Source organism: Oncorhynchus tshawytscha, linkage group LG13, assembly GCF_018296145.1.
Source record: "Oncorhynchus tshawytscha isolate Ot180627B linkage group LG13, Otsh_v2.0, whole genome shotgun sequence".
Classification (NCBI taxonomy): Eukaryota; Metazoa; Chordata; class Actinopteri; order Salmoniformes; family Salmonidae; genus Oncorhynchus; species Oncorhynchus tshawytscha.
Genome location: NC_056441.1, coordinates 18,814,233 through 18,826,732, shown reverse-complemented (window position 1 = coordinate 18,826,732; position 12,500 = coordinate 18,814,233). Strand labels below are relative to the sequence as shown.

The 12,500-nt window shown below is 43.4% G+C and overlaps 1 protein-coding gene across 10 annotated transcripts in view; it reads left to right on the top strand.

Annotated features, from left to right (window-relative positions):
• Positions 1 to 12,500, top strand: part of LOC112236880 (adhesion G protein-coupled receptor B2-like) — a 507,905-nt gene that overhangs the window by 314,220 nt on the left and 181,185 nt on the right. For all 10 annotated transcript variants that reach the window (XM_042295299.1, XM_042295295.1, XM_042295293.1 and 7 more), the window contains one exon: positions 1 to 105. This exon is cut by the window's left edge and continues 60 nt beyond it. In XM_042295299.1, coding sequence (XP_042151233.1) covers positions 1 to 105 — 105 coding nt within the window. The remainder of the gene's footprint in view (positions 106 to 12,500) is intronic.

Genomic DNA, 12,500 nt, shown 5'->3' with positions numbered 1-12,500 from the left:
GGTGGCAGCGTCGCTTCCGGATGTGTGAGGGGACAGGGATACAGGGTTACCCCTGTGACGGCTCCGGAGAGGAGGTCCGCTCCTGCAATGACAAGAAGTGCCCCGGTCAGTGTGTGTGTGTGTGTGTGTGTGTGTGTGTGTGTGTGTGTGTGTGTGTGTGGCCATGTGATCATTTACGAAAAATTTGTTTGGTTTTGTTGAAACATGTTATGGTGTATTTGTTTAATTAACTCTGTTATTGAGTGTGTAGGAGTGTGCTTCTAGCTATGTGTGTGTGTTGAGTTAAGTATTGTTGTAGTATGATTGTGTCTGTAACGACTGTGGAAATTAGGGAATTGACTATAATTGAGGTTCTTCATGTGTCAGTCAAACTGCATCACAGCGAGAGAGTAGAATGATTCCCTGTGTTGAACACAGCACAATAGAACAGTCTATTGTCTTCTCTCCTCATCTAATCTCTCTCTCTCTCTCGCGCGCTTTCTCGCTTTCCCATCTCCCTTTCTCTCTCACTTTCCCTCCCTCCCTGCTTCCTATCTTCCTTCTCTCTCACTTTCCCTCCCTCCTTCCTAATCTCCCCTTCTCTCTCACTTTCCCTCCCTCCTTCCTATCTCCCTTTCGCTCTCACTTTCCCTCCCTCCATATCTCCCTTTCTCTCCCTCCCTCCCTCCTTCCTATCTCCCTTTCTCTCTCACTTTCCCTCCCTCCTTCCTATCTCCCTTTCTCTCACTTTCCCTCCCTCCTTCCTAATCTCCCTTTCTCTCTCACTTTCCATCTCCTTTCCTTCCTATATCTCCCTTTCTCTCTCACTTTCCCTCCCTCCTTCCTATCTCCCTTTCTCTCTCACTTTCCCTCCCTCCTTCCTATCTCTCTTTCTCTCTCACTTTCCCTCCCTCCTTCCTATCTCCCTTTCTCTCTCACTTTCCCTCCCTCCTTCCTATCTCCCTTTCTCTCTCACTTTCCCTCCCTCCTTCCTATCTCCCTTTCTCTCTCACTTTCCCATCTCCCTTTCTCCCTCCATCTCCCTTTCTCTCTCACTTTCCCTCCCTCCTTCCTATCTCCCTTTCTCTCTCACTTTCCCTCCCTCCTTCCTATCTCCCTTTCTCTCTCACATTCCCTCCCTCCTTCCTATCTCCCTTTCTCTCTCACCCCCTTTCTCTTTTGCTCTCCACTGTCCCTATAATGGACAATATGGCACATATAGACATCAAATCAAATCAAATCCAATTTTATTTGTCACATACACATGGTTAGCAGATGTTAATGCGAGTGTAGCGAAATGCTTGTGCTTCTAGTTCCGACAATGCAGTAATAACCTACAAGTAATCTAGCTAACAATTCCAAAACTACTACCTTATAGACACAAGTGTAAGGGGATAAAGAATATGTACATAAAAATATATGAGTGAGTGATGGTACAGAGCGGCATAGGCAAGATACAGTAGATGGTATTGAGTGCAGTATATACATATGAGATGAGTATGTAAACAAAGTGGCATAGTTAAAGTGGCTAGTGATACATGTATTGCATAAAGATGCAGTAGATGATATAGAGTACAGTATATACATATACATATGAGATGAATAATGTAGGGTATGTAAACATTATATTAGGTAGCATTGTTTAAAGTGGCTAGTGATATATTTTACATCATTTCCCATCAATTCCCATTATTAAAGTGGCTGGAGTTGAGTCAGTGTGTTGGCAGCAGCCACTCAATGTTAGTGGTGGCTGTTTAACAGTCTGATGGCCTTGAGATAGAAGCTGTTTTTCAGTCTCTCGGTCCCAGCTTTGATGCACCTGTACTGACCTCGCCTTCTGGATGATAGCGGGGTGAACAGGCAGTGGCTCGGGTGGTTGTTGTCCTTGATGATCTTTATAGCCTTCCTAAAACATTGGGTGGTGTAGGTGTCCTGGAGGGCGGGTAGTTTGCCCCCGGTGATGCGTTGTGCAGACCTCACTACCCTCTGGAGAGCCTTACGGTTGTGGGCGGAGCAGTTGCCGTACCAGGCTGTGATACAGCCCGACAGGATGCTCTCGATTGTGCATCTGTAGAAGTTTGTGAGTGCTTTTGGTGACAAGCCGAATTTCTTCAGCCTCCTGAGGTTGAAGAGGCGCTGCTGCGCCTTCTTCACGATGCTATCTGTGTGGGTGGACCAATTCAGTTTGTCTGTGATGTGTACGTGGAGGAACTTAAATCTTACTACCCTCTCCACTACTGTTCCATCAATGTGGATAGGGGGGTGTTCCCTCTGCTGTTTCCTGAAGTCCACAATCATCTCCTTAGTTTTGTTGACGTTGAGTGTGAGGTTATTTTCCTGACACCACACTTCGAGGGCCCTCACCTCCTCCCTGTAGGCCGTCTCGTCGTTGTTGGTAATCAAGCCTACCACTGTTGTGTCGTCCGCAAACTTGATGATTGAGTTGGAGGCGTGCGTGGCCACGCAGTCGTGGGTGAACAGGGAGTACAAGAGAGGGCTCAGAACGCACCCTTGTGGGGCCCCAGTGTTGAGGATCAGCGGGGTGGAAATGTTGTTGCCTACCCTCACCACCTGGGGGCAGCCCGTCAGGAAGTCCAGTACCCAGTTGCACAGGGCGGGGTCGAGACCCAGGGTCTCGAGCTTGATGACGAGCTTGGAGGGCACTATGGTGTTAAATGCCGAGCTGTAGTCGATGAACAGCATTCTCACATAGGTATTCCTCTTGTCCAGATGGGTTAGGGCAGTGTGCAGTGTGGTTGAGATTGCATCGTCTGTGGACCTATTTGGGCGGTAAGCAAATTGGAGTGGGTCTAGGGTGTCAGGTAGGGTGGAGGTGATATGGTCCTTGACTAGTCTCTCAAAGCACTTCATGATGACGGAAGTGAGTGCTACGGGGTGGTAGTCGTTTAGCTCAGTTACCTTAGCTTTCTTGGGAACAGGAACAATGGTGGCCCTCTTGATGCATGTGGGAACAACAGACTGGGATAGGGATTGATTGAATATGTCCATAAACACACCAGCCAGCTGGTCTGCGCATGCTCTGAGGGCGCGGCTGGGGATGCAGTCTGGGCCTGCAGCCTTGCGAGGGTTAACACCTTTAAATGTTTTCCTCACGTCGGCTGCAGTGAAGGAGAGTCCGCATGTTTTGGTTGCGGGCCGTGTCAGTGGCACTGTATTGTCCTCAAAGCGGGCAAAAAGGAGTTATTTAGTCTGCCTGGGAGCAAGACATCCTGGTTTGGGCTGGTTTTCTTTTTGTAATCCGTGATTGACTGTAGACCCTGCCACATACCTCTTGTGTCTGAGCCGTTGAATTGAGATTCTACTTTGTCTCTATACTGCCCTTGTTTGATTGCTAAATAGTTACACTGTTTGGGTCATGTTTCGGTCACCTTGCCCTGATTAAAAGCAGTGGTTCGGGCTTTCAGTTTCACGCAAATGCTGCCATCAATCCACGGTTTCTGGTTTGGGAATGTTTTAATTGTTGCTATGGGAATGACATCTTCAACGCACGTTCTAATGAACTCGCTCACCGAATCAGCGTATTCGTCAATGTTGTTGTCTGACGCAATACGAAACATATCCCAGTCCACGTGATGGAAGCAGTCTTGGAGTGTGGAATTAGATTGGTCGGACCAGCGTTGAACGGACCTCAGCGCGGGAGCTTCTTGTTTTAGTTTCTGTCTGTAGGCAGGGATCAACAAAATGGAGTCGTGGTCAGCTTTTCCGAAAGGGGGGCGGGGCAGGGCCTTATATGCGTCGCAGAAGTTAGAATAGCAGTGATCCAAGGTTTTTCCAGCCCTGGTTGCGCAATCGATATGCTGATAAAATTTAGGGAGTCTTGTTTTCAGATTAGCCTTGTTAAAATCCCCAGCCACAATGAATGCAGCCTCCGGATAAATGGATTCCAGTTTGCAAAGAGTCAAATAAAGTTTGTTCAGAGCCATCGATGTGTCTGCTTGGGGGGGAATATATATGGCTGTGATTATAATTGAAGAGAATTCCCTTGGTAGATAATGCGGTCAACATTTGATTGTGAGGAATTCTAAATCAGGTGAACAGAAGGACTTGAGTACCTGTATGTTGTCATGATCACACCACGTCACGTTAACCATGAAGCATACGCCCCCGCCCCTCTTCTTACCAGAAAGATGTTTGTTTCTGTCTGCGCGATGCGTGGAGAAACCAGTTGGCTGCACCGACTCCGATAGCGTCTCTCTAGTGAGCCATGTTTCCGTGAAGCAAAGAACGTTACAGTCTCTGATGTCCCTCTGGAATGCTACCCTTGCTCGGATTTCATCAACCTTGTTGTCAAGAGACTGGACATTGGCGAGAAGAATGCTAGGGAGTAGTGTACGATGTGCCCGTCTCCGGAGTCTGACCAGAAGACCACTCCGTTTCCCCCTTTTACGAAGTCGTTTTTTTGGGTCGCCGGCTGGGATCCATTCCGTTGTCCTGGGTGAAAGGCAGAACACAGGATCCGCTTTCATATTCTTGTTCAGTAGTTCTTCTGTTCAGTAGTTCTTCTCGACTGTATGTAATGAACCCTAAGATGACCTGGGGTACTAATGTAAGAAATAACACGTAAAAAAAAAAAAACTGCCTAGTTTCCTAGGAACGCGAAGCGAGGCGGCCATCTCTGTCGCTCTGTTCATTGCGCCTAAGCAACTTCACATTATTATTATTTTTGTTGTTGTTGTTTTTTACAATATTTACTCAGAATGTCCTTTGTAGTATTATATGAATTGGACATGTTATTCTAAGTATATTTGAGGAAAACATTGCCGAAGTTTTATCAACACATTGCCTGTAGTACTCTCCCTTCCAGGACGGCAGCAAGGCCCTTCCCGCCCTCCCTTCAGCAAATCAGATCGCACCTCCATCATGCTCCTCCCTTCCCTTTAGGCATGAACTCGAACATGAAGTATCCGTGATAAGGACTGTTAAATGCTGGTCTGACCAATTGGAATCCGTCCTTCAAGATTTTTTGAACATGCAGACCGGGATATGATGACATATTGATATATACACTGACACGGTGACTGAGTCCATCAGGAAGTATATAGGGCATGTTGTTCCCACTGTGATAATTAAAGCATATCCAAACCAAAAACCGTGGATAGATGGGAGCAAACTAAAAGGGCGAACCACCTCATTTAACCACGGCAAGGTGACTGGGAATATGGTCAAGTAATAACAGTCCACTTATGCCCTTTGTAAGTCAATCAAAAAGGCAAAACGTCAGTGCAGGGACAAAGTTGAGTCGCAATTCAACAGCTCCAACATGAAACGTATGTGGCAGGGACTCCAGACAATTACGAATTATGAATGGAAAACCAGCCACATCGCGGACACCGAAGTCTTGCTCCTGGACAAGCGAAACAACTTCTTCGCCCACTTCGAGGAAAACACAGTGCCACCGATACGGCATCGCTCATGTGAATTGTGAGCTCTCCTTGACCAACGTGAATAAGCCTTTTAACCTCTCTAGGGTATGTGGGATGCTAGCGTCCCATCTGGCCAACATCCAGTGAGATTGCAGAGTGCCAAATTCAAATACAGAAATACTCATTATAAAAATTCAGAGAACAAAACAAAGATTAACTTCTTGTGATTCCAACCACGTGTCAGACTAAAAAATGCTTTACGGCAAAAGCATACCTTACGATAATTTGAGAACATAGCCCAGCAGACAAATCATTACAAACAGTAGCCAGCCAAGTAGAAGAGTTACACAAGTCAGAAATAGAGACAAAATGAATCCCTTACCTTTGATGATCTTCATATGGTTGCACTCAGAAGACATTCATTTACTCTATAAATGTTCCCTTTGTTCGATAAAGTCTCTTTATATCCAAAAACCTCTGTTTTGTTTTCGCGTTTTCTTCAGTAGGCTCAAACGCAGTCAAAACGGGCAGACAAAAAATCCAAATTGTATCCGTAAAGTTCATAGAAACATGTCAAACGATGTTTATATTCAATCCTCAGGTTGTTTTTAGCCTAAATGATCTATAATATTTCAACCGGACAATAATGTTGTCAATATAAAAGGTAAACAAGAAAGGCACTCTCTCGGGATTGAGCATGAAAAAGCTCTGTGACACGTCAGGGTCCACTCATTCAGACTGGTCTTAACCCCTCATTTATCAGAATACAAGCCTGAAACAATTTCTAAAGACTGTTGACATCTAGTGGAAGGCATAAGAACTGCAATTTGAATCCTAAGTCAATGGATACTGTAATGGCATTGAATAGAAAAATACAAACCCCCCCAAAAACCTACTTCCTGAATGGATTTTTCTCAGGTTTTCACCTGCCAAATCAGTTCTGTTATACTCACAGACACTATTTTAACAGTTTTGGATACTTTAGAGTGCTTTCCATCCAAATCTACCAGTATATGCATGTCATATCCTCTCATTAGCATATGCAGACCAGCTAGCTGGACTGTTTACAGACATATTGAATCTCTCCCTATCCCAGTCTGTTGTCCCCACTTGCTTCACAATGTTAACCATTGTTACTGTACCCATGAAAGTGAAGGTAACTGAACTAAATTACTGTCATCCCGTAGCACTCACTTTTTCTATTTTATTTTATTTCACCTTTATTTAACCAGGTAGACAAGTTGAGAACAAGTTCTCATTTACAACTGTGACCTGGCCAAGATAAAGCAAAGCAGTGCGACACAAACAACAACATAGAGTTACACTTGGAATAAACAAACATACAGTTGTTGTGTCTTTGCTATGCCGGATTAAGTGATATTCTATAAAATAATTTCTATGTAATTAATATTACCTGATTAAACTAATCAGGTAAATGTAATTAACTAGAAAGTCAGGGCACCACAAAATTATGTTTATAGAGCTGTTATCTTCCGAATAAACTCTGAAAGACCTGGTAATCTTTTACGTCAACAGCAGTCCATTATTAATCGTCACCTTATTCAGTCTCATCTGAACATGGTAAACTCTTGGTTATCTTCCTGAACCCTGGCTAAAAAGTTGAATCAGCAATACAAAATTTGGTTCAGTTATTTATTTACTAATACCTAAACAATCACACAGATGTCATAGAAGAAAACGTCCCTAGCAGACGGAACAGATATGATGGCTGGTTACACAAAGAAAGGTGGTTGGGGTTTGAATGAAAGTGCGGGAAGACCTCGAACCTTGTAAAGCTATGCTATCGTAAAAACAGAATCTTATGCATTCTAAATAACCGCACATTTGGAAAAGGAAAATGCAAGAAATATTTACTCTGAGCTATGCGTCAATAGGTTGGTCGTAGATGGAAGGCCATGTTGCCCAACAGATTTCCTGCCTTGTCCTTTGAAGTATATGTCTTGTGGTAGATGGATACGCTGTAGTACCGTCGTCATGTGTTAGAATAGATACTTTGTCCGTCCTTTCCTACCCTGCGTTTACAGCTACTGCTGCTAACTCAACGTCTAGGAGGTATCACTTCTTTAGTGAGTAAGATTTCAAAGTTCATACCAAGTTGCCATCACGCTGAAGTTGACTTAGTTCTGTAGTTTTATATTAGCCCTTTTAACATGTAGACTGTCATCCTCACATCCCCGGGAATACAAATGTTAAATTTTCGTAAAGGGCTTATTTAATTTGGTGAGAAGGGCATATTTCATAGTTCACAACCAATATCTGTTCACATGGGTAGGGCCACTGAGTTGAGACAAATTGAGACTGCATGCAGAATTCTGCAAAAATATCCTTCGTGTACAATGTAGAACACCAAATAATGCATGCAGAACATAATTAGGCCGATACCCGCTAATGATTCAAATCCAGAAAAGATACGTTAAATTCTACAACCACCTACAAGGAAGCAATTCCCAAACCTTAAATTTCTAAGCCATCATCTACAGAGAGATGAACCTGGAGAAGAGTCCCCAAAGCAAGCTGGTCCTGGGGCTCTGTTCACAAACACAAACACACCCCACAGAGCCCAGTAGATATGAGAGTTTATCAAATGGGGTTTGTTTTCAAGTTCTTTTTGGATCTGTGTAATCTGAGGGAAGCATGTGTCTCTAATATGGTCATACATTGATTAGGCAGGAGGTTAGGAAGTGCATCTCAGTTTCCACCTCATTTTGTGGGCTGTTACTTCTCTTAAAAGCCAGGTCTGCCTACGGCAGCCTTTCTCAATAGCAAGGCAATGCTCACATAGTCTGTACATAGTCAAAGCTTTCCTTAAGTTTGAGTTAGTCACAGTGGTCAGGTATTCTGCCACTGTGTACTCTCTGTTTAGGGCCAAATAGCATTCTAGTTTGCTATTAATTATTTTATGTGTCAAGTAATTATCTTTCTGTTTTCTCATGATTATGTTGGTCTCATTGTATTGCTGTGCTAGGGCTCTGTGGGGTCTGTTTGTGTTTGTGAGCAGAGCGGGTATCGGCCTAATTCTGCGCTGCATGCATTATTTGGCGTTTTACATTGTACACTGAGTATATTTTTGCAGAATTCTGCACGCAGAGTCTCAATTTGGTGTTCGTCCCATTTTGTGAATTCTTGATTGGTGAGTGGACCCCAGACCTCACAACCATAATGGGCAATGGGTTCTATAACTGATTCAAGTATTTTTGCAAGATCCTAATTGGTATGTTGAATATTATGGTTTCTTTGATGGCACAGAAGGCCCTTTTTGCCTTGTCACACAGATCGTTCACAGCTTTGTGGAAGTTACCTGTGGCGCTGATGTTGAGGCCGAGGGATGTATAGTTTTTTGTTTGCTCCAGGACATTGGAATTGGTATTTGTGGTCCTATTTGTGGTCCTGGCGATTAGACCTTTTTTTGGAACACCCTTATTTTGGTCTTACTGGGATTTACTGTCAGGGCCCAGGTCTGGCAGAATCTGTGCAGAAGATCTAGGTGTTGCTGTAGGCCTTCCTTAGTTGGGGACAGAAGCACCAGATCATCAGCAAACAGTAGACATTTGACTTCAGATTCTAGTAGGGTGAGGCCAGGTGCTGCAGACTTTTCTAGTGCCCATGCCAATTCGTTGATATATATGTTGAAGAGAGAGGGTGGGGCTTAAGCTGCATCTCTGTCTCACCCCTCAGCCCGGTGGGAAGAAATGTGTGTGTTGTTTGCCAATTTTAACTGCATACTTGTTGTTTGTGTACATGGATTTTATCATTTGTATAGCAAACCCTCATGCCAAATTGAGTCAAAGGCTTTTTTGAAATCAACAAAGTATGAAAAGACTTTGTTTTGGTTTGTTTGTTTGTAAATTCAGGATGTGCAGGGTGAATATGTGTTTTCGTACGGTAATTTGGTAAAAAGCCAATTTGACATTTTCTCAGTATATTGTTTTCACCGAGGAAATGTACGAATCTGCTGTTATTGATAATGCAGAGGATTTTCCTAAGGTTGCTGTTGACGCATATCCCACGGTAGTTATTGGGATCAAATTTGTCTCCACTTTTGTGGATTGGGGTGATCAGTCCTTGGTTCCAAATATTGGGGAATATGCCAGGGCTGAGAATGATGTTAAAACCTGTTAAGCCTCCCCCCTACTTTTTCGGAAATTCTGTTAAAAATCGCGCAACATTTTGGCGTCCTGCTACTCAGGCCAGGAATATAGTATATGCATATGATTAGTATGTGTGGATAGAAAACACTCAGACGTTTCCAAAACTGTTTAAGTCACGGCTGTGACTATAACAGAACGTCTGTTTCATCGAAAAGCGCAGGAAAATCTGATCACTGGAGATGGAAAAAAATATCCATGCGCCACTTCAACCCATTGTTAAAGGTGAACCGTATTAAATGAGGCCGAGGTTGCAGTACCTACAGCTTCCACAGGATGTATAGAGTCTTCTCATTTGATTCTGATTTGATTCTTGGTAGAACCGACCAAAGGGAACCGATTCCCTCCGACCACCAACTTGAGGCATTGTCTCTGTGTTTTTCCGGACATTTTTTCCACACGACCAGCTATCGAATTTACATCGCCTCCTGATGATTTTTATAGCTTATTAACGTGTAGTAATACCTAAAGTTGCATTAGAAAGGTATTTCGAAGTGTTTTGTGAAAGTTTATCGTCGACTTTTTAACTTTTAAAAAATGACGTTACGTTATGAAACGCTATTTTTTTCCGTTTATCACACAGTCTTCATAGATCGATATCTAGGCTATATATGGACCGATTTAATCCAAAAAAAGACCCAGTATTGATTATGGGACATCAAGGTGTGCCAAGAAAGAAGATGGTCAAAGGTAATGAATGTTTTATATTTTATTGTGCGGTTTGTGTAGCGCCGACTATGCTAATTCTTTTGTTTACATCCCCTACGGGTCTTTTGGGGTGTTGCATGCTATCAGATAATAGCTTCTCATGCTTTCGCCGAAAAGCATTTTAAAAATCTGACTCGGTGGCTAGATTCACAACTAGTGTAGCTTTATTTCAATACCAAGCATGTGTATTTTAATGAACGTTTGCGTTTTAACTAATACTATTAGCGTTTAGCGTAGCGCATTTGCATTTCCAGAGCTCTAGGTGGGACGTCTGCGTCTCAAGTAGGATCAAGAGTTAAAGAGTTTAAGTATAGCCAATTGGAATTTGTGGTCTATATATTTTATAATTTCATTGAGGATACCATCAACACCTCAGGCCTTTTTGGGTTGGAGGGTTTGTATTTTGTCCTGGTAGTTCATTCAATGTAATTGGAGAATCCAGTGGGTTCTGGTAGCCTTTTAATAGTTGATTCTAAGATTTGTATTTGATCATGTCTTTGCTGTTTGTTCTTTGTTATAGGGCCAGAACGATTGGAGAAGCGGTTTACCCATACATCTCCATTTTGGATAGATCCTTCTTCGTGTTTTTTTTTTCTTCCAATTTTCCCAGAAGTGGTTAGAGTCTATGGATTCTTAATTTACATTGAACTGATTTCTGACGTGCTGTTCCTTCTTCTTCCATAGTGTATGTCTGTATTGTTTTAGTGATCCACGATAGTGAAAGTTTTCTGAGTTGGACTGGTTTCTCAATTTCTTTCTTAGGAATTTGCATTCTTCATCAAACCATTTGTCATTGTTGTTGTTTTTCTTCGGGTTTCTGTTTGAGATATTTAAATTTGATAGGGAAGCTGAGAGGTCAAATATACTGTTTAGATGTTACACTGCCAGGTTCACACCTTCACTATTTTGTCAAGGAAGTTGTCTAAAAGTGATTGAATTTGTTGTTGCCTAATTGTTTTTTGGTAGGTTTCCACACTGCATTCCTTTCATCTACAGCATGTCTTAATATTATTTAGTTCCTTTGGCTCTGATGCCTTATGATTGAGTATTGCTCTGTTCAAGTAGACTGTGATTATGCTGTGATCTGATAGGGTTGTCAGTGGGTTGACTTAGGTTGCCACAGACTAGTACATGTCCCTGGGGCTGGAAATTATTGATTAAAGTATGGGGATTCTAGTGTGGGGGGAGGGGGGGTAAAGGTAGCACACAGGAGGACATATTTCTCTGTTAAGATCATTTCCTTTTGAGTTTTTAGACAAATGTAAAATGTTCCTGTATTGATTAATTTAACAGAATTAGTTAGGTCTGCTCTATATCAAATTAGCATCTTCTCTGTTTCACACCTGGTAGTTTGGTGGATGGGACTACCAGCTCTCTGTAACCTAGAGGGCAACCAGTGGGTTCGCGTCCCGTAGGTCTGGGAGAGTGTCTTGCTGGTCTGGGCGGGGTGTCTATTGATCTGTTGCTCCTGTGTGCAGTGTTGGGTCTGCGTTTGAGGGTGATGTCCTTCAGAGTCCGGGCGAAGGTGGGCACTGCTGCCTTGCATAGGTGGACCTGGTCATAAAGGCTGTTCAAGTCCAGGGTAGAGTGGTGTACCTGGTAAACATTTGGTTTTAAGGCACAGTCATGGGAAATACTTCTGTTTATCCGCTGTATGGTAGCAGGGTGGAAGTCTTTTCGTGGTAGCAAGGTGGAGATAACCACTTGTGCGTTGGGGAAAGTAGAAGAAGCTTTTTCAATCACTCCCTTGAGTGCTTTGGCCACCCTTTCCTGCTGTGCTCTCAGGTCATTTGTGCCTGTGTGTATTATTATGTGGCTGGGCGACCCTAGTTGGTCCTCAGACAGAAGGTCTAGGGCGCTCTGGGTGTTTGGACACCAGAGTTTAGACACTCTGTGTTCGGGAAAATGTTTATTTTCTTGTGTATATTTCCCGTTTGAGTCCATAAGGAGTACAATATGTGTCTTGTGTATGTCCTCAGTGGGTGTGGGGCTGTTGTCAGGAGGGCTATCAGGTGGCTGACAGGAGGGGTGCTCAGAGGGGGTGAGATCCCCTGCGCTTGGGGTTCTTCATTTGTTTGTTCTGCTGTGATGTTGATGCTATGTCAGGGTCTAGGTTGGACTGTTCTGCTGTGGTGTCAATACATTTGTCAGGAGCTGAGGTGGGCTGTTCTGTTGGGGTGACCACCTCGCTAATGGGTTGTTTTTTGTAACTCCCCCTCCATCTCAACCTCTCCTCCAGCACTCTGATCCTCTCTAGTGCTCT